Source organism: Chiloscyllium plagiosum, chromosome 6, assembly GCF_004010195.1.
Source record: "Chiloscyllium plagiosum isolate BGI_BamShark_2017 chromosome 6, ASM401019v2, whole genome shotgun sequence".
Classification (NCBI taxonomy): domain Eukaryota; kingdom Metazoa; phylum Chordata; class Chondrichthyes; order Orectolobiformes; family Hemiscylliidae; genus Chiloscyllium; species Chiloscyllium plagiosum.
The window spans coordinates 14,276,932-14,297,977 of record NC_057715.1 but is presented as its reverse complement, the minus strand read 5'-3'; the positions used below and the strand labels follow the sequence as shown (position 1 = coordinate 14,297,977).

Here is a 21,046-nt window from a genome sequence, read left to right as displayed (position 1 = left end):
CCCAGTGCAGGGGAGAGATTGAGCCCAGTGCAGGGGAGAGATTGAACCCAGCATAGGGGAGAGATTGAACCCAGTGCAGGGGAGAGATTGAACCCAGCACGGGGGAGAGATTGAACCCAGCGCAGGGGGAGCCCATGCCTAGTGTGGGGGAGAGATTGAGCCCAGTTTGGGGGAGAGATTGAACCCAGTGTGGGGGTAGATTGTGCCCAGTGTGGGGGTAGATCGAGCCCAGTGAGGGCGGAGGTTGAGCCCAGTGTGGAGGGGACATCGAGCCCAGTGCGGGGGTGGGGGGAGAGATTGAACCCAGTGCGGGGGGAGATTGAACTCTTGTGAGGAAAGCCTCGTGTGGAGCACGTGCAGGCCCATGGATAAAGGAGGAATGTAATGCTAGACTTTTAACTATATTTCTTTATTTTTCTACTGTATAAAAAGAACTGTAATGTTTAAGTTTTAACTTATTTCTTTATTTTTCTACTTTGTACCTAAGATTTTGTACCTTTGTACCCAAGATGGCGTCGGGAATGGCGACTTTTCACAGTACTCGTGACGATAAAATCTATTTCTAATTCCACTGATTATGTACATTAACCCAGTATTATATCTTTGTTGAATAATTTTGGTTTTGTAATAAATCATAATTGTATTTATGAATAAACCTGGTTGATAGATCTTTATGTTTTCCAGCTGATTGAGGTAAACTATTTAATAAATAATCTTGGTAGCTGGAAAAAATAACTATTTTACGCCATGACCTTCAAGTGATGGTACACTCCTCCACTTTCAGATATAATGGCTGTGTCTGGCATGTCCTCCTATCTGTCTGTGATTTCGTTGAATTGGAGTGCAGTATCTAGCACATGCCTCTCAGACTCACTTTTGTTTCTGTGTGGGAATCTCCCAAACGCTGACTCTATCTTTGTTGTTCCCAATCAAGTGTAAGTTATCAGAGTATAGAGACGGAAATCAACTTTTTCCAATGTGAGGCTTGCTATTAATTCCATTGCTGGGATTCGTTCAGGGGTCTGTATCTCATGCATTAGAAGTGAGCTTACAGTCTGCATTTCACTGAAGGAAGCTTACATAACAAGGCGTTTGTACTGTACCCTAGAGAGTGAATTGTCAAGTTGCATGTATCAAAGTAAGTGCAGAGACTACTCTAATACAAATCTCCATGCCACATCAGTAGATGAGGGTAAATGCTTCTTGTGAACTCCATTATGCCTCATTGTCCAGATTTTCCATTCCTGTGCACTCCATTGCCAACTGCCATTGAATCATGCCCAATTCTCTGGGCGAAATCTTGAGATCAGCAGTTGTTTCATCAGCTGCTTTGTTCAACCTCTGCCTCTGAGTCATTGTTTGTGGTTGGCTTTGCTCTGGCTGGAGTTCAGGTTTCTGATGTAGCAAACAGACGTGCTTGCGGGACATGAGAGTCATCAATACTCTGTCGCCCTCAAGTGCAACACCTCTGGCAGAGATCTTTCCGGAGTCTTAACAGCATATAATGTCAGCTGGTGTAACCATAACCTAGGAACGGGTGAAGGACTACATCACCAATGGGTGTGAAGGTGCTGATCAATCACTTGTGTCTGCCCCCTTCCAGACTGTCACTGACCATCACAGCATTCGATTGACCTCAATGAGAAGAATATGAACTGTAGGGACAGGCTGGAGAAGGCAGGGGCTATTTTCCCTGGAGGGTCACAGGCTGAGGGGTGACCTTATAGAGGTTTATGAAATCATGAAGGGCGGGGATAGGGTAAAGAGTCAATGTCTTTCCCCCAGGGTAAGGGAGTCCAAAACTAAAGGGCATAGGTTTACGGTGAGAGAGGAAAGATTTAAAAGGGACCTAAGAGGCAACTTTTTCATGGAGGGTGACATGCCGGAGGAAGTGGTGGAGGCTGGTACAATTACAGCATTTAAAAGGCATCTGGCTGGGTATAGGAATAGGAAGGATTTAGAGGGATATGGACCAAATGCTGGCAAACAAGACTAGATTCACGTAGAATATCTGGTTGGCATGGATGAGTTGGACCAAAGGCTCTGTTTCTGTGCTGTACATCTCTATGACTCTATAAATTAACATTTCAAATCAAGTTTAAAAATGATAAAACAATGCCATATTGCATATAAAATTAACAAATCACCTCTGTGCATTCCCTCAGCGCCAGCCTGTTGTGTGCTTTTGCCTGTTATTGTGCTGCTATGTAGTGCTGCCCAAATGGATGTAGCCTGGCTGGTGAAGGAATGCTAGCTTGGGTGGGGAGAAGACTCCAGAAGGCCTTGAGGGATGACTTCAAGCATCTCTGGACTATGGCCCATTTTCAGGCAGCACCATCCCAGCATGCGTGGCAGGATTCTGGGCATGCTGACAGGTACCAGCAGTGAGAGGGATGGAGTGGCATTTGGGTAAACCACTTGCAGCAATATATCCAGGTTTCTCAGGGTCTGACTCCTAGCAATGACCTTCATGGTTGCCTGCTTCCATTATCTTTTGACTGAATGTTTACTTCAGGTCTGTAGTCCAGCTGGAAATCGCTCTGTCACAGAGGCCTCCACACCCGCCCCCCCCCACACACAACCCGTAGCTCCCACACTCTCGTCACATACAGGTCAGCTTCTGTTCACCTACGACTCCCAGTCTTTGGTCCCCCTCCCCTTTATGAGGTGTAGGCCAGCCTGAAGGAGCAAAGACTTGCCTTTCGTGGTACAAGCCACTCCTGTTATTGGCCCTTGACCTTTGGAAAATCGCTGGTGCTGGCAGCACTGTCTGTCTGTCGAGATTGTTCACAGGAGCAGGAGCCTTGCGTCTGCTCACAGGGGAAATGGACTTCAAATCCCATCTCTCTCTGTCTGTTTCTTGTTGTTTGTTTCTCTCTTTCTCTTCCGTCTCCAACTCTCTGGATCTATTTTTATCTTTCTTTGCTTCTTCCTCTTTCTGCTCGCAGTTTCTTTTACTGTATTTCTCTATCCGTCTTTCTCTCGTTGTCTTTCTCACATATTTTTGGATGTTGGAGTGGAGATTTGAGTCATATTGGAGTCCCCTGGGGTTTGTTGAGCACCTGTTTGCACTGTGGATTCTTCCTGTTGTAGAGGGAGTTTTCCCTGATCAAGGAAAAAAGGCAGTGAGCTTGTCAATGAGCTCAGCTGTTCAAGGTGAGACAAGTTAAAGGGTTATACCCTTGGGGGAGCTCTTTCGAAGTGTCTGCTTTGGGTGTAATTTCTGTAACAGACTGTCACACAGGCTCCATGGTTACATCTTATTTTTTGAGGAGTGGCACTCATTAACCCAAATAGCTAGCAAAATAACCACAGCAGTTAAACAACATTAATTAGTTTCACTATAAATGTCTGCAAGCTCTGGGCTGTGTATGTGTGAGAGTAATTTTATTTATGTTTCTTTTCCACCCACTTTAGTTTCTCATAAGTGCAACTGCCAAGTTTCTAATGAGCCACAAAAGAGTTTTGCTCCTTCCTTGCATTCTCTCCGATCTGGAGAAGCATCTTAATTTAGTCTGAAAATAGACAGACATTCATTTATAAAGGTGCCTACCACAATACACTCTATGACAACTTGTCTCAACATTGATTGAGGGTTGAATTTGGCCAGGACGTTAGATGAGATATAACACAGAACAGTGCAGCACAGTACAGGCCCTTCAGCCCACAATGTTGTGCCGAGCATTTACCTTAATCTAAGATTAACCTAACCTACGCACCCACCAATTTACTTTGTCCATGTGCTTGTCCAGTAGTCGCTTAAATGTCCCTAATGTCTCTGACTCTGCTACCACCACTGGCAGTGCATTTCACACACCCACCACGCTCTACATAAAGAACCTACCTCTGAAATCTCCCCTATACCTTCCTCCAATTGCCTTAAAATTATCCCCTCAAGACAGCCATTTCTGCCCTGGCTATCTACTCTATCTATGCCTCTCATTACTTTGTACATCTCTATCAAGTCTCCTCTCTTCCTCCTTCTCTCCAGTGTGTAAAGCCCGAGCTCACTCAACCTCTCTTCATACGACAACCCCTCCAATCCAGGCAACATTCTGGTAAATGTAACCAGAACTGGACACAATATTCTGAGTGTAGTCTAACCAGGGTTTTATAATGCTGCAGCAAAACCTTGCAGCTCTTAAACTCAATCCCCCTGTTAATGAGAACCAAAATACCATATGCCTTCTTAACAACCCTATCAACTTGGGTAGCAACTTTGTGGGATCTAGGTACATGGACCCCGAGATCCTACTGTTCCTCCACACTGCCAAGAATCTTGTCTTTTACCCTATATTCAGCATCTCTCATTACTTTGTACATCTCTATCAAGTCTCCTCTCTTCCTCCTTCTCTCCAGTGTGTAAAGCCCGAGTTCACTCAACCTCTCTTCATACGACAACCCCTCCAATCCAGGCAACATTCTGGTAAATGGAACCAGAACTGGACACAATATTCTGAGTGTAGTCTAACCAGGGTTTTATAATGCTGCAGCAAAACCTTGCGGCTCTTAAACTCAATCCCCCTGTTAATGAGAACCAAAATACCATACGCCTTCTTAACAACCCTATCAACTTGGGTAGCAACTTTGTGGTATCTAGGTACATGGACCCCGAGATCCTACTGTTCCTCCACACTGCCAAGAATCTTGTCTTTTACCCTATATTCAGCATTAAAATTCAGCCTTCGAAAATGAATCACTTCACATTTATCCAGGTTGAACTCCATCTGCCACTTCTCAGCCCAGCTCTGCATCCTGTCAGTGTCACATTGCAGCCTGCAACAGCTGTAACCTCAACACTATCTACAACACCATCGGCAAACGTACTAACCCACCCTTCCACTTCGTCATCCAAGTCATTTATAAAAACTACAAAGAGCAGAGGCCCAAGAACAGATCCTAGTGGGATCCCAGTGAGAACTCCAGGCGGAATACTTTCCATCCACGACCACTTGCTGTCTTCTTTCAGTCAGCCAATTCGGTATCCAGACAGCTAAATTTTCCTGTATCCCATACCTCCTGACTTTCTGAATAAGTCTACCATGGGGAATCTTATCAAATGCCTTGCTGAAATCCATGTACACCACATCCACTGCTCAGCCTTCGTCAACTTGCCTCGTCACATCCTCATAGAACTCAGTAAGGCTTGTGAGGCATGACCTGTCCTGCACAAAGTCATGCTGACTATCTTTAATCAAACTGTGTTTTTCCAAATAGCTATAAATCCTAACTCTCAGAATCCTTTCTAGTACCTTGCTTACCACAGACGTTAGACTGACTGAACTGTTAAACTGATCCCCTTGCCTTCTCTGGTGAATGTAAAAGAACTGAGGAGCGTATCCCCCACTGTCCTGTCCAACCAACATTGCAAACATGCATTATCTGATCATGATTACATTGCTGTTTAAGGGGTTTTGTTGTGTGCCAATTTGCTGCTGCATTTCTGATATTACAACAAAAGTAGTGACAGAACTTGAAAAGTATTTCATTGGCTGGTGAATGCTTTGGGATGTCCTGATGTCATGGTCTCTGCACTCCCGATCTCTGTAATCTTCTCCAGCTCCACAACCACCACAATCTCTGCAATCCTCCAACTCTGGGCTTTTGCATGTCCCTGATTACCATTGCTGCCCATGCCTTCAAATGCTTAGGTCCTGAGCTTTGGAATTAACCAATCTCCTAGCCCTGAATCTCCCCACTCGTTGACCTATCTTTCCTTTAATACACAGCTTTGAATGTTTTCCTAACTTTTCTTTTCATGGTTCTGTGTCAAATTCTGTCTGATAATTGCTCCTTGATGCAAGTTGTTGTCAATGTGTTCTGAATTAAATTGGACCCTGATGGTCTGACATTTGAGGAAAGCACTCTTTCTGCCAATGTGCAATAGTAATTGTCATAACCGAAGTTTGTATTCTGGTTGTGTTATGGGATGGAGAGAACACAGCAGGGACGAATCCAGGCATTTTTTTGTCTCATCTGCACAGAGTTTGGGACCTCTGTGTAAAGTTCTGTAGAGAACAGCTTGCTGTTGTTTTGATACCAGCACTATTTACATGGCCTTTCCTCTTACCTTGCAGGAGAAGCGAAAAATATGCCTCCCTATCCTGGACCAAACAAGATGAGGGACTGCTATTGTACTGTCAATCTGGATCAAGAAGAGGTGTTCAGGACCAAAATAGTGGAGAAATCCTTATGGTATATGTTCTCATGCTACTGAATTTTAATTTCACTTCTACTTTTTTTTCCTACTGACAGTAAAATACTTTATCATTGTGTAAAACAATCAGAATGGCATTTCTACACTTGCTCAAATGATTCTCACTCTCTGAAACTGCTACCTACTATTGATAGACTTACACATGGCCACATATCTCTATTTCGGTAATCTCTCCAGAATTAAATGAATACAGATGTTTTGGAAGGTTTGAAGAGGTTCACAGAGAGGAAGGTCTAAGTTGATGTGGTTTATGGTTTTCGATGTTAACTCAAGCGACATATACTACAGATAGTTGGGTTCTTGATGGGTCAGAGATCTTGAATTTCATTTACAACACTAACTTGTCTATAATGTGACAGACTTGCTCACAAAGTGTGGATTCTATGATTAGTGATGTTCCTGTACATTACATACTGAAGGCATTATAATGACTCCATTGTCCAGAAAGAGTGAGTGAAGATGAGCTGCTTATCTTTATACCGAAAGGTCAGATGTCGTGAAGTCAATGCAGGCACATAACATTAAAGGTGTGTCACACAGATCTGTCTGATCTAGAATCCATACCATAATGCAGCAGAGGCCATGAGGAATTTGAATGTAGAGATGAGAATTTTAAAATCAAGGCAGTGCTTGACCATGAGCCAATGTAGGTTAAGGAGCATAGGAGTGAGGTGTGGACGGGACATGCTGAGAGTTAACACATAGGCAACAGAGGTTTGTATGACCACATTTGTTTGGGGAATAGAGTGTAAGAGAGTAATTAGGAGTGTGTTGGGACAGGCAGGTCTGGAAGTAGCAAAGACACCCGATAAGGATTTCAGCAGCAGAGATAGGGGCAGATGTGAGTTGATGTAATGGCGGGTGAAAAGAAGTATCTTAGTGATGGCACAGATATGTGGTCACAAGGTTGTCCCAGAGTCATAGATGACCTCAAGTTTATGAGCAGTGTGAGACAGTTGACTCAGAGAAAGATGGAGTTAGTGGTCAGGGAATGCAGTTTATAATCTGGACAGAAAACAATAGCTTTGGATTACACAAGGCTTTATGACCTTTCACTGTGGAATGCTGGGAACCAAGTCATTTCTGAATTTCAGAATTTTCTGGATTGTAGAATTATATTAGAAAGGCTAAGCATAGGTATATGTAACCAGAAAACATAGACATAAAAATCTACTTGAAGCACAACACAGTGATAAAACACCATAAAGCCGTAATAAAATTGTTTTACTTATCACACCACTGTATCTCCATGCTTCTATTTGAAAATTACTGGACTACAATGATGCCAACTACATCAAGGGTCTGCTAAAAACATTTCCAGCCAACTCGTGTTTCTGAACAATATATATCTGGACTGGAGAGATTATAGTAGATTTAATTTGAGGATGTTTTTGCTAAAAATAATGAAAGAAATCCTCTTTGATCAATCTCAAGTGACCACATAGAGCAGATCTATATGAAATGTAAATTCACTAGCCTTCCATATGACGTCATTTCTGTCCCAGCGAGCTAAGGCTGGATTTAATTCAGTGACAGTGGTGAGGTCTCAGTGGGCGATAACCTGAGCTTACAAAGCTGAGACAGGCACCTGGTTGGTTTCTTTACGTTGTCTAGATTTCCAACCCAAAAACAACTGTTGAACTTTAAAATTCAGGTAGATTCGCCATTAAAATATGTTGTGATGATTTTAAAAAAATGTTTGTTAATGGCCGCAAGAGTGGGATATCCACTTTCAAAATTTTGGCTGTCCAGTCATTTGTGAGCTTCAGTATTTTAATTTCCTTGATTTTACCTGATTAGTACCCAATGCAATTAAACTGAAGAATGCTGCGACAGATTCTGCTGAGGTTTACCCAGTATGGAGCTTGTTGTGATGTATCTGAAGTCTAGTATGCAGTTTGAATAATCTGCATCATTTTCCTGTTAGGATGAATGGGAAAGCACATCTGATCTTGCAATGAATTAGAAGGAAGCACCTGTGTACCATTTCTGACAAATTTAGAACAGCCCAACAGGTTTTGCATCCAATGAAATACGATCGTAGAGAGGTTGCTATTACAACATGATCATGTCCTGATAATCTGTTTAATGATGTTGGCAGAAGGGAAATTACTAACCAGGATATTCTTCTTCTTCCAACAATGCTATGCTTTCTTTCACATCCAACTGAAAATGCAGATGAGTTTAATGTCTCATCAGAACGACTGCACCTCTGACAATGTAACTGTCCTTAGTACTGCACTTGTCAAATAAATTTTATGCTCACATTTTAGGATTGAGATTTGAACCAGCCACAGGAGGATTACTGCAGGGTCACAAGGAAGCATTCAGGCAATTACTGTGGATAAAACCATGATGCTTGTGATCCTTCTGAATAGCTTTACTGAAACATAATTCGTCTCTTATTAGAGAACTGAACTATCATTAAAATAAAGTCTGAAGTTAATTTTTTTTCTAACTTTGGTATAAACAAGTAAATTGAATGCTAATAATGGAGGGACATTACTTAAATAAATGGGTGAGTTGGGTCAGATTGATTTATGTTCTAAAACTACAGTTGTCTGCACTTGGTCAAGCATGTCTTCAGAACGAATGAAGATGAAGCAAGATCGATTTTGCAATTTGCAACTCTGACACAGGCCCTTATTTGACGGCAGCAAAGCATTGATATTTCAGCAACAGAGGCTGCTTTCTGTGCACCAGAGTATTCACCCAGGAAAATGAGTAACTGAGTCATCAGCTGGAACCTGAATCAGACACACTGACCTTGTGTTCCAAGTCCTGAGTCTCAGACCCCTCAGTGTCAGGAAAGCTTAGTCATCCGGTTTACGTTGAATAGAAAAGGAAAATCCCAATTGGTCCATCAAGGTCACATTCTGTGTTGGCTGGAGGGAGGCAACAAGATGTTGCCTCACACCAAAGTAATCACAAGGGAAAGAACAACTTTTATCTACATAATAACTTTAGTATCAAGAAACATTTTGTGGTATTGAGCAGAAACATTATAATCAAAGCCCATAAGTAGATATTTTGGCCAGGTCAAGGGATGTATTTTAAAGAGTTCCTTAAAATGGAAAAATGAGGTGGAAAAGTTTAGTGAGAAATTCACAAAGTTTAGTGCCAAGGCTGCTGAAGATGCCAATTTCAAATCAGGAAATGTCAGAGTTTGAGAAGGAGCTTTCGAGCTGGAGGAGATGGGAAGGGCCAAGGTCACCACAGAATTGAAAAAAAAGTTTGAGAGTTTTTAAGCCACAGTGTTGCTTGAGTAGGAGTCAAGGTCAGCGAGCACAGGGGTGATAGTGGAACAGGACTTGCTGTGAGTTAAAGACCTGGAAAGGCAAAAAGTACAGAAAAAAAAAACAAAAAATCTTTCCTGGGGACAAGTATTCTTGAAAATTTCTCTGTGACCTTCTCAGGCAGTCAGAGTACAAGAGATTGCACAGACCAAATTATCTAGAAAAAGGTTCTTGTGTATAATACAATCTCAGCTGCAGTCAGGAACCTGTCCAGCTCCCACCACACCCAGTGGCAACACATTCTGGAGGTTCACAACTCTCTGGGAATGGAAGACACACCCAACATCCAGTCTTATCCTTACATTTATCCCAGAATGTCTGACTTTATTCTTTTTTTATATAGCCATTGGGGATTTGAGGGATCCACCCCATTAAATTAATAGGTTTGAAAACTGAAGTCAGAAATTGGAACAGAGCGACACAAAGAGCTTTGTTGTTGCTCCAGCTGACGAAGACTGGAGTCTTCCTGTCATTCTCAGTGCTGGGAAAGTTAGGGCGAGACTTGAAGAGTGCCTACCTTTCACGTTTCCAGCTAATCTTAACTCGTAATGGAGCGTGATGAGCCAATTTCACACATCACTTACACCAAATTATTCAGTTCAAATCTCAGAGCATTTTTAATTTGCTTCTCTGCCCTTTTGTTGTTGCAAAACTTCAAATCTTTGCAAGTGAGCATTCGAGGCTTTAATGAATAAAACCAGGGATTTGGTCTGTCACTCCTCCTTTCTGAAAAGATAATTCAGTGCCAGCATTTGAACAAGAGTCTCCCTTGACAAGTGAATAAGGACACTTTGCTTTTTTAGCTTTGCCAAATAAATATACAGAGTTTTTTTTTATATTTGGCTTTGGTTGAGAAGCAAAGCAGAATTCTCTCACATTTGCTTGCAGAGCATTTAGAGCTGGTGAACTGAATAGGGATTTTTTTTTCACATGTTATTCTTCTATGTTCTATGACTCCACTCCAATCCTCCTAGTACGGGCCAAACTAGACCCACAGTCTCCCCCCGACTCGATTTCCATGATTTTACATTTCCTATGGCTAACCGACCTGGCGTGCACATCACCAGATGCGATGGGACAACAGTGCATTGCCATAGCACATAACCTGCACATCTTTGGGCTGTTGGTGGAAATCAAAGACCCCGGAGGAAACCCATGCAGACACACGAGAACATTCAATTTCCACACAGACAGTCGCCCAAGCGTCGGATTGAACCCGGTTCCACTGTTCACTACTGAGCCACCGTGCAGCACCGAACAGTTGTTTAGTTTCTGTGTAACATTTTTTATTTCTCCTCCCTACATCAAATGTCCAATTTATGAACATGGTCTGCAATGCCTTCTTCTTGGAGTTCTGCATTCTGTTGTTCTGAATCAGATTGTTTTAAACAGTTCATCGATCGAACATGCTGGTACATGAAGTTCATTTTGTTGATTCCTTTTGAAGTATCTCTCCCGATATGTTAATCTTCTCCAAAGCTTGAATTCTCACACTTCCATGATCTTTAAAAATTCCTGATGTATCATCAGGACATAGGAAACAGGAGCAGACTTTGCCTGCCATCAGTTCGATAAGATCATGGCTTATCTACCCCACTCCCGGCACCTTCCCCGCAACTGCAAAAAGTGAAAAAAGTGCGCCAACATCTCCCCCGTCACCTCCCATCATGGTCCCAATGGATCCTTCCATATCAGTCACAAATTCACCTGCACCTCCACACACATCATTTACTGTATCCGCTGCACCCGATGTGGTCTCCTCTACATTGGGGAGACAGGGCACCTACTTGCGGAACGTTTCAGGGAACACGTCTGGGATACCCACACTAACCAACCCAACCGCCTCGTGAGTGAACATTTTAACTCCCCCTCCCACTCCGCCAAGGACATGCAGATCATTGGCTCCTCCATCGCCAAACCCCGGCCTCAAGAAGCTTGGAGGATGATAGCCTCATCTTCCGCCCAAAAACACTCCAACCACACGGGATGAATGTAGATTTCTCCAGATTTCTCATTTCCCCTCCCCCCACCTTATCTCAGTCCCAACCCCCGGATTCAGCTCCGCCCACTTGACCTGCAATCTTCTTCCCGACCTCTCCGTTCCCACCCCCTGTCCGGCCTATCACCCTCACCCTCACCTCCTTCCACCTATCGTATTCCCAGCGCCCCTCCCCCAAATTCCCTCCCCCTACCCTTTATCTCAGCCGCCTTGGCACACCAGCCTCATTCCTGAAGAAGGGCTTATGTCCGAAACGTTGATTCTCCTACTCCTCGGATGCTGCCTGGCCTGCTGTGTTTTTCCAGCACGACATATTTCAATTCTGGTACTGCAGCATCTGCAGTCCTCACTTTCTCCAGGATAGTTTCTATAGACTAGGTGTGCATTTTATCAACTAGGCACAATTAATGTATGATTTATTCGAAATGTTTACGATGATGTTCATTCGAAAGAAACTATGTCCTGTCCTGGGTTGGGCTCAGAACGAGGGGACAGAACCTTAGAATGGGAAACTGACCAAACAGGGTGATATCAAGAGACACTTTTTCACACAAAGGAGAGTAAATGTGGAGCTGTTTCCCCCTAAAAAAGTCTTGAGGCTTCAGATGGACAATTGCCACTTCCAGTTTTTTATTTGTGATGGTTATTAAGGATTATGGAATAAAGCTGGGTAGATGGAATTAATATACAGATCAGCCATGATCAAATGAAATGTCAGAACAGACCCAGTGGGCTGAATGGCCTCTTGTTTTCTAAGACAGAAAAATACAGTCAGTATCTGAGGGATGGGTTGAGAAGGGAGGGTCATGGCCGTGTTACCAGGCAAAATACAGCATATTCTTGTCACATGGGTAGGGGTGGACATTTTTAGTGCTTTCCCTTAGGTTTAGCTTCCAGCTTCTGGTCTCTAACAATGAACTGTAATCACCAGTAAATTAGCAATAAAGTTGCATTGTCGTTGTTCTTTACTGCGCTGGCACAACACCCTACTATACTGCATATGCTGTAGATTACTTTAGAGGGGCAGCCAATATTCATGAGGCAAACTAAGCAAGCAAATATACACAACAGATGAAGTGGATGACTAGTTAAGCCTGTTATTTTTCAGGTTGCTTAAGGGAGTAATGATGGTCAGAATGTGAGGAGAACTCCCCAGTTCTTTGTCCCACTCATGGCCTGGAAAACCTTTAACTCCCAGCTGGGTGTGAGGAAAGTGGGGACGGGGTGAATGGGTAAAGGGAGACTCTGAAGCAGGGGAGGGCGTGGCGAGGAGAAGTAGGCAAAGAGGAAGTAGAAAAGCAGTGACCAAGGAGAGGGAGGGAAGGAGTGAAGGAGAAAAGGGATTGAGTAGAAGACGTTACTTCTCATAATCAATGATCCCCTATCTTATGATAACTCTAAAAATTACATGTTAAAATAATTATTTTAGTCAACCTCTTCAGACATATTATAACACACCTCCCGGGCAAGTGGCCTACCAGTGTGACACAAGGTTGTCTCAGCTTTTATAAAATTCTGGAGCTGTATATGGTTTTAACAGCGGGGTTTGTTGAATCATTTGCAGCCCTTGCACTCAGACTGGACCTTGCGATGAATACTAATTAATCACTGTCATGTGACACAGAAATTAATGCCAGATGCTGCAGTACACAAAGCCTCATTCTAACATTCAGCCATGGAACAAATACTTCCTAAATCCGTTCAACCCCTCACTCCCTCCCTCACAGCATCTTTAACATTCATTCTGCGAGTTGCACGACCAACCTTACCAGCACTGTGGGGAATTTGTGATCTAGGACGATGTTCTTTCGATCACAAACAGCTGATGCATTGCTCAGGAACTCTGCTGAATGGTGGTGTTTATCAGCAATGTTTACCAAAATGACCCCACCCCCCGCGGCCAACTTCAAGGCACATCTATTCCTTCACAATAAAGGCAGACCGTCCAGTTGAGGCTGAAAGTTATAGTGTTGATGCACGATACTAGAATGTGTTAGAATTATTTTTAATGGTGAAATATACATAAAAGATTAGCTTTCAACTTTAACTTATCAGCAAAGTTGGACCTGTCTCTTTAAGACACTTTTTAAGGTGTATAGTGGAAACTCAAAGGCATGTTACAAGTGCGCTTTCTTGGGCCATGAAGCCTTGGGAGTGGGACTTGAACTGGGAACCTCTGGCTCAGAAGCATGGGCGCTACCCACTGCATTTTCTCCCTTCAGGGAAACTAGGAATGGGTAATGATTTGGAAGAACCGGTATTGGACTGGCGTGTACAAAGTTAAAAATTCACACAACACCAGGTTTTAGTCCAACAGGTTTAAATGAGTAACATCATGTTCTAAGAATGAATAAGAACAATTCTGAATGAGGACCTGATATGCTGGCCTGCCCTATCACATTACCACAGAAACTATTTCATATGTTTTATGTCTCTTGTTTTCCATAAGTTGGAATTAATCACAGTTTTAGTATCAAATGCTGGAACTTCATTGGCTGTTTTTCTTGCCGCTATCCATGTGACTCATAGACTGATACATTGCTACAGGTCACATGACTGACATGCAGCAATGAATGTGGCGCCTGAATACAGGTTCATAAAGCAGTTAGTTCCTTACTCTTTATGGAAAATATAACAGTTTACCCTTTTGGTGAGACATTAAACTGAAGCCCTGTCTGTCCACTCGGCAAAAATTAAGGTCCCACTGTTTTGATGACCAGAAGATGGGTCTCTTTAATTTCCTGCCAGTATTTATCCCTCAACTATCACATTGCTGTTTGTGGGAACTCACTATACAGATTTTGGCTGCTGTCTATGACATTGCATTATGATTGTGGTTCAACAAATACATAATTAGCTGTAAAACATTTCTGGAGGTCATGAGGGGTGTTATAAAAATGTATGTTTTTCTGTTGGAACATTTGAGAGAGGTTATTTTAATGGGGGTCAAATGACCATTTTCATCATTTTTAACTTTTCTTGTGTTGTTGAGATTCCCCGCTTGTCTCTGCCATCATGAAGTTGGTTTCAAGTTTGTACAATTAGGAGTCAGATGTTCCAAGGCAAACACTGAAAAACTAAAGAGCCATCTGGGAGTCATGTGAAGTTTAAAGGATCAAACATGGAATATTTGTACTTTGAAGTTCTTTGAGCTGTGATTACTCTTTTGTAGCTATTCCCAGGTTTTGGCCTGTCAAGCCATAAGTGTTCCAGTGAGTGAGCATCTCACGATTGCTTTACATTGTTTGAATTTTATCATTGACACAGTGTTGCCCAGAGTCCTGTCCAAATTGTATTTTGTTAAATCATTTTTTTGAGAATTGCTAAAGAGAGACCTGTTGCAAAGGTTTTTTGTCTTTCACTGATCTGAACTAATTCAAGAATGCAAAATTTCAAATGATCTCAACAATCTATATTCCAGGGGAAAAGAGTGTAGATTGGCTGGCAAGTTGACAGTCAAATTGCCAAGCCATTGTCATGGGGAAAACACTGAGGAACTATAGGCCCTCTCAGCTGCTCAGCAATTCAGAAAAGGTACAAAACTTGAATGTGTTTTTAATGCCAAAATATATATTATTCATTTAAAAAATCTGTTAAGTGCATGCAAAGGTCTAATAGTTCTATACAGGTTTTGAGGAGCAAAAAAACAACACATTGACATTTGCTGTTCTTCAGAGCTTCCATGCAGTTGCAAAACAAAGCATTTTCTCCTGATGTAAGGAAACCTATTTACATTCCTTTTATGACAACGAAGGGGTCTTGGATCTTAACAAACTGTTGTTATACTTTGGCAGAAAAACCTTAGTTGGTGGTCTTTCCCCACTGTGCCTTGGCGGCAGCTGCCCCAAGCTTTAATGTGTTCCTCAGCATGTAGTCCTGGACTTGGCAATGTGCCAATCTGCACCACGCAGTCGAGGTAAACTCTTTACACTGAAAGACCAACATGTTTCCGGCAGACCAAAGAGCGTCTTTCACCGAGTTGATGGCTCCCCAAAGGGTGGCATGGTGGCTCAGTGGTTAGCACTGCTGCCTCACAGCACCAGGGGGGACCTGTGTTCGATTCCAGCCTTGGGTGAATGTCTGTGTGGAGTTTGCACATTCTCCCCGTGTCTGCGTGGGTTTCCTCTGGTTTCCTCCCACAGTCTAAAGATGTGCAGATCGGGTGAATTGGCCATGCTAAATTTCCCATAGTGTTAGGTGCATTTGTCAGAGGGAAGTGGGTCTGGGTGGGTTACTCTTTGGAGAGTCTGTGTGGACATGTTGGGCCAAATGGCCTGTTTCCACACTGTAGGGAATCTAATCTAAAGTGTAGTCGATGTGTATCTCCCCCAATGAACAGCCCGTGGAGCACAGAGCCCTCCAGCATGGAGCTCCATGGATGAAACTTGACAAAAACCACTCCATCTCTCTCCAGAGCTTCTTTGCAAAGGTGCAAAACATGGCCCTGTCCACAGCAATCAGTGTTGACATGCCGACCAAACAGCACCCTTTTCTCTTGTTGTTTCAATTGTGACTGTTGAAATTTGGCAATGGTCCTGATGCGTGCAAGACAAGTATTTCTGTTTACAGCAATATTCCAGTTCTGTACTAACAAGCAACTGTTTCCATTTTGATAAACTTACTATTAGCGTAGAGTCGCTAACAAAACTGGATTTGATACAGCTTAAATAGCTCAGGACAGTTGCTGTGAGATTGGAGTCACCAATTAAACCAGATCTGGCTATTACATCAAGTTTCTTTCCCTAAAGGTCATTCTTGATCCTTCTGGTGTTTTATGGCAATCCAGTAACTTCATGGTCACTTTTACTGACATCATCCTTTTATATTTTTAAACTGAATTGAACCTGTTGTGGAATTTGATTTCATTTTCTCTGGACTATTAGCCTCGTAACTCAAACACAACACAAATGAACCTGATAACTGTTTAGACTGAACACAAACTAAGGGTTTAATAATATAATGATTTATTTTATAAGAAAGGCTGAAAGCAAATCAACTTACAAAGACCATCTCTCTTTCAGCCCCTTTTATGGTGAAGACTTCTATTGTGAAATTCCAAGAACTTTCCGCTATTTAGCATTTTATATTTTTGACAGAGATGTCTTTCGGAGGGATTCAATTATTGGTAAGTGAAACGTTTGCTGATCAATTATTTAATTTGCAGATAGATCTTCCAACATTGGCCTTTTGTCAAGTACATAATATCTCCCAACTCAGCTCTTGGGGATGTTGGTGGGATGGAGGCATTGAATCTGTCTCCTCTGCATCATTCCAAACACTTATTGTCAATTTTACCTGGGCAGGCAGTACTTCAGGGTGGATATCACTTCCAGCTGTATTTAGAAAGCAAATTACTCCCTTTTTCTTTAATTTGTTAATACTAATTTCAGGGGATGAAAGAAATCATATTATAATAACGATTGTAAAAGGGATGAACAGACAATTGGTTAGTCTTCAGCACGCAAATAAGCATTCACCATATTGAAGCTTGTGCTAATTATCGATTTGCTCCCAGTGTACTAATTGTTCTTCACTAAATGCCCGTCAGAAGATGGTGATGACATACAATATAGTTTTAGACATTTTCATAGATTTTTAAGCAACTGAGTAGCATACTAGGTCACTTCAGAGGACAATCAACTCACACTGCTCTAGCTAAGGACGTCAGATTTCCTTCCTTAAACGACATAGCAAACCATTTTTTTTAAAGCAGCAATTCACTAAGTTTACTGAGATTAGCTTTCAATTTCCAGTTTATTTATCAAACAAAATTTAAATCCCCTCCCGTAGCTACTATGATGGAATTTGAACTCATGTCCCACAATCATTAATCCAGGCTTCTGGATTACTAGGCTCAGTACATAACCACCATGCTACCTCTCTGCACTACAGGCCAAGAGCTAGCTTTGGAAAACATGTGCACGTTATGCAGGATGGGTGATATATTCCATAACTGAAGAGAATTTACCTTATTCCAGGTTAGTGCTGGAGTTTAGAATCTTGGTTTCTTTCAGATCTCTGGCTGTATGGCAGCGAGGGAAATATTCAGTTATTTTCTGTTCTGAAAGCCGAGCAGGAGAATTAAAATCAGCCTGTGAGGCAGAGGAATCCTAACTCACAAAATAGATTGAATATGGCAGAGGACCCTCTGACACGGCTACACAATGGTTAGTTACATGACAACAACAACTTACTTTTATACAATTTCTTTAATGTAGAGAAAAAAATCCCATGGTGCTTCACAGTGTATTCCAACAATACGTGAAATTTGTTTCTTGTATATCTTGTGTGATTTGTTCATTTGCTCCCTCAGTTGAAAACATGATGTTTATATATTCAAAAATAATTTTTCAGTTGACAGCTGTAAGTAGATTGTCTGATCTTTTATCTCATTGCTGTTAATAGGACCTTGGTGTGCACATATTTGTTGCTACATTTCTTACACGTCAATGCTAGAAACACAGTCAGGTCCCACCAACCGTAACAGGGATCTGTTGCATGAGGGATAAACTTGGATTGAAATTTCTTGGGAATCAAAAGTGTCCTGGAGCTTTGATATTCCATTCACAATATAGTACTCATTCAGTACTGACCCTCTGACAGTGCAATCCTCCCTCTTACAGATCCCCTGCAGACCAGCACTCCTCAGTACTGACCCTCTGACAGTGTGGCACTCCCGCAGTACTGACCCTTTGACAGTGCAGCATCCCTCAGTACTGACCCTCTGACAGTGCAGCACTCCCTCAGTACTGACCCTTTGACAGTGCAGCACTCCCTCAGTACTGACCCTTTGACAGTGCAGCATCCCTCAGTACTGACCCTCTGACAGTGCCGCAATCTGTCAGTAATGAGCATTAGAGAGTGCAACACTCTCTCAGCATTGACTCTCTGACAGTGCAGCACTCCCTCAGTAGTGACCCTCTGACAGTGCATCACTCCATCAATACTGATGTTATGACAGTGCAGCACTCCCTCAGTACTGACCCTCTGAGAGTGCAGCACTCCCTCAGCACTGACCCTCTGACAGTACTAGAGTATGGGCTCACATCTGTGGATCTGTGCCTGATCTTCTGACTCATACTTGAGAGTGCTATCCACTGAGTCATGAGTGATTTACCTGGCAGCGAGTGAAGCCCTATAATCTCTATCAGATTTCATTGTTAAATTGTTATATAAATAAGAACAGAATGGTTCAAGAGTCATGTTATGGCAGGCTGACTGATTCAATGCATTTTTCTTCTGCTTTGGAATTATTAGGCTTAGTTTTTAGCTTTGAGGTTTGCAGACTCAGTGTTGTTCTCACAGGCTCTTGCACTTGCAACTGTTTTTAAAAAAATCAGAAGTCTTGGGAAGTCAATCTGCTAATTGCTGTTGTGCTGACAAAATCAATTGAACCAAAGATTTAAGAAACAATAATTGTTTGGTTTGCATTGAGTGATGGATCAGTTATGCACAGAAAACAGCCAGTGTCAGGGCTTTTAACAGTGGAGAGGAATATGTTCCTGCTATCCTCCCATGCCTGTCTTTAGAAATACAACTGCGAAATGTTTTGAGGTCTTGTTACTACACACAAAATACTGAGTCACTGCAAGTCATTTTTGCGTAGCGTGTTGGAATCTTTTATGTCGGGAATGCTTTTTGACAGACTGAGTGAATGGGCAAAGCTGTGGCACGTGTGACGTCCATTTTGGGGTAATGAAGGATAGATGAGATACTTCCTAGATAGTATGGTGGGATATCCAAAGAGATTTGGGAGTTCAGGTGCATAGATCATGAACAGGTGCAAAAAATAGTAAAGAAAGGTAATGGAATGATGGACTGGAATACATTGATGCAGAAGTTATGCTGTAGTTAGACAAAACTTGGGTTAGACCCCTCTTGGAGTACTGTGAGAAGATCTGGGCACCACATCTTAGGAAGGATTTTTTAAAGTCTCGGAAGGACTACAAGTTATGTTTACAAAAATAATACCTGGACTTCAGGGGTTAAGCTATGATGAAGGATTATACAAATTAAGCCTATTTTCTCTAGAATTTAGAAGGTTAAGGGATGATCTGACTGAAGTGTTCATGATATTAATCGAAAAAGACGGGGTAGATAAAGATCAACTTTTCCATTGGTTGGGGCTTCTAGAATTAGGAGGAATCGTATGTGAATTAGAGCTGGATAGTTCAGGGGAGACATTAGGAAGCATTTCTACACAAAGGGTGGGAGATGTTTGGAACTCTCTTCCACTCATGGCAGTGGATGCTGGATCTATTGTTAATTTTAAGTCTGAGATTTTGTAGTTGTTTAATCTTGAAATTAAGTTGGTCTTGCACATGGTACACAAGATTCCATACAAAGATTGGACAAACACTATGTTGGACAAACAGGCAGATAACTAGCAATCTGCATCCACAAACACCAAATAGCCACTAAACGCCATGACCAGCTGTCCCTAGTACCACACACACAAATAACAAGGACCACAAATTTGACTGGGACAACACAACGATCATACGACAAGCTAAACAGAGGAGAGCCAGAGAATTTCTAGAAGGATGGCACTCATCCATCGACTCAATCAACAAATCATAGACCTAGACCCAATATGCTGGCCACTACAACGAGCAACATGAACTGGCAACTGGAAGCAGCAGGAATGGAACCAAATAAATTCCAGGAGACACAGTCCAGCAGCACGTCACAGGAGGCTCCAAAGCCCTGAAAATGTCACCCAGACAGGGGATGAAATGTCTGCAAATCAACTTCCAGCTCGGCGAACATACCCACAACCACCACAACCAGCTACAAACCTTTACACATTCTGTGAAGATATTAAAGGATATGAGTCAAAGGCAGATCAGGTTTAGGGTTGGGCCACAGATCGGCCACAATCTCACTGAGTGGTGGAACAGGCTCGAGGGGCTGAATGGTCTACTCCTGTTCCTATATTGATCAGAATTAGCCGACATATCTCATCTGAAAGACTGTAAGTCTGACAGTGCAGTGCTCCCTCAGTACTGACCCTCTGATAATGCAGCTCCTCCTCAGTGCTGTTTCTCCAATAGTGCAATTCTTGGGATATCCTGATAAATTAGTAACGTTTGATAAATTGGAGATTTTTCTTTATTGTTTTTTATGCAGCTGAGGGAGTTCACGGCTTTTTGTTGGAGGACTATTCTATCTTGAGCTCTGTTCATGTGGAACGGGTATAATGCAAGAGATCTGACTTCACCTCAAATTGACCCAACCCTTGGCAGGAACCCCAACTATACTACTGGGATTGCACTGAGTTCATTCGGTCCTAGGATATGAGTGATGTCCAAGACTTGAAGAACTACATTCCAAACAACATTATTTCTGTTTTCTGAAAGAGTCAACACTTCTTGCTGTTGAGTGTTTTTTAAATGCTGTTGATTGTTCATTTCATGGAGTACATGTTATTTTTCTTTCATGCACATGAGTCTTATCTTCTTCCTTACACCTGGTCCAGAAATGTCACAAGTTTAAAATGTTTGTCCTTGTATTCAAATCTCACCCCTGCCTTTA

The 21,046-nt window shown here is 42.2% G+C and overlaps 1 protein-coding gene across 1 annotated transcript in view; it reads left to right on the top strand.

The window, feature by feature from the left end:
• The window catches only part of rasa3 (RAS p21 protein activator 3), a 186,659-nt gene that overhangs the window by 92,920 nt on the left and 72,693 nt on the right, over nt 1–21,046 (top strand). Inside the window, exons 2-3 of the mRNA XM_043691244.1 lie at nt 6,078–6,195; nt 16,534–16,637. Coding sequence (XP_043547179.1) covers nt 6,078–6,195; nt 16,534–16,637 — 222 coding nt within the window. The remainder of the gene's footprint in view (nt 1–6,077; nt 6,196–16,533; nt 16,638–21,046) is intronic.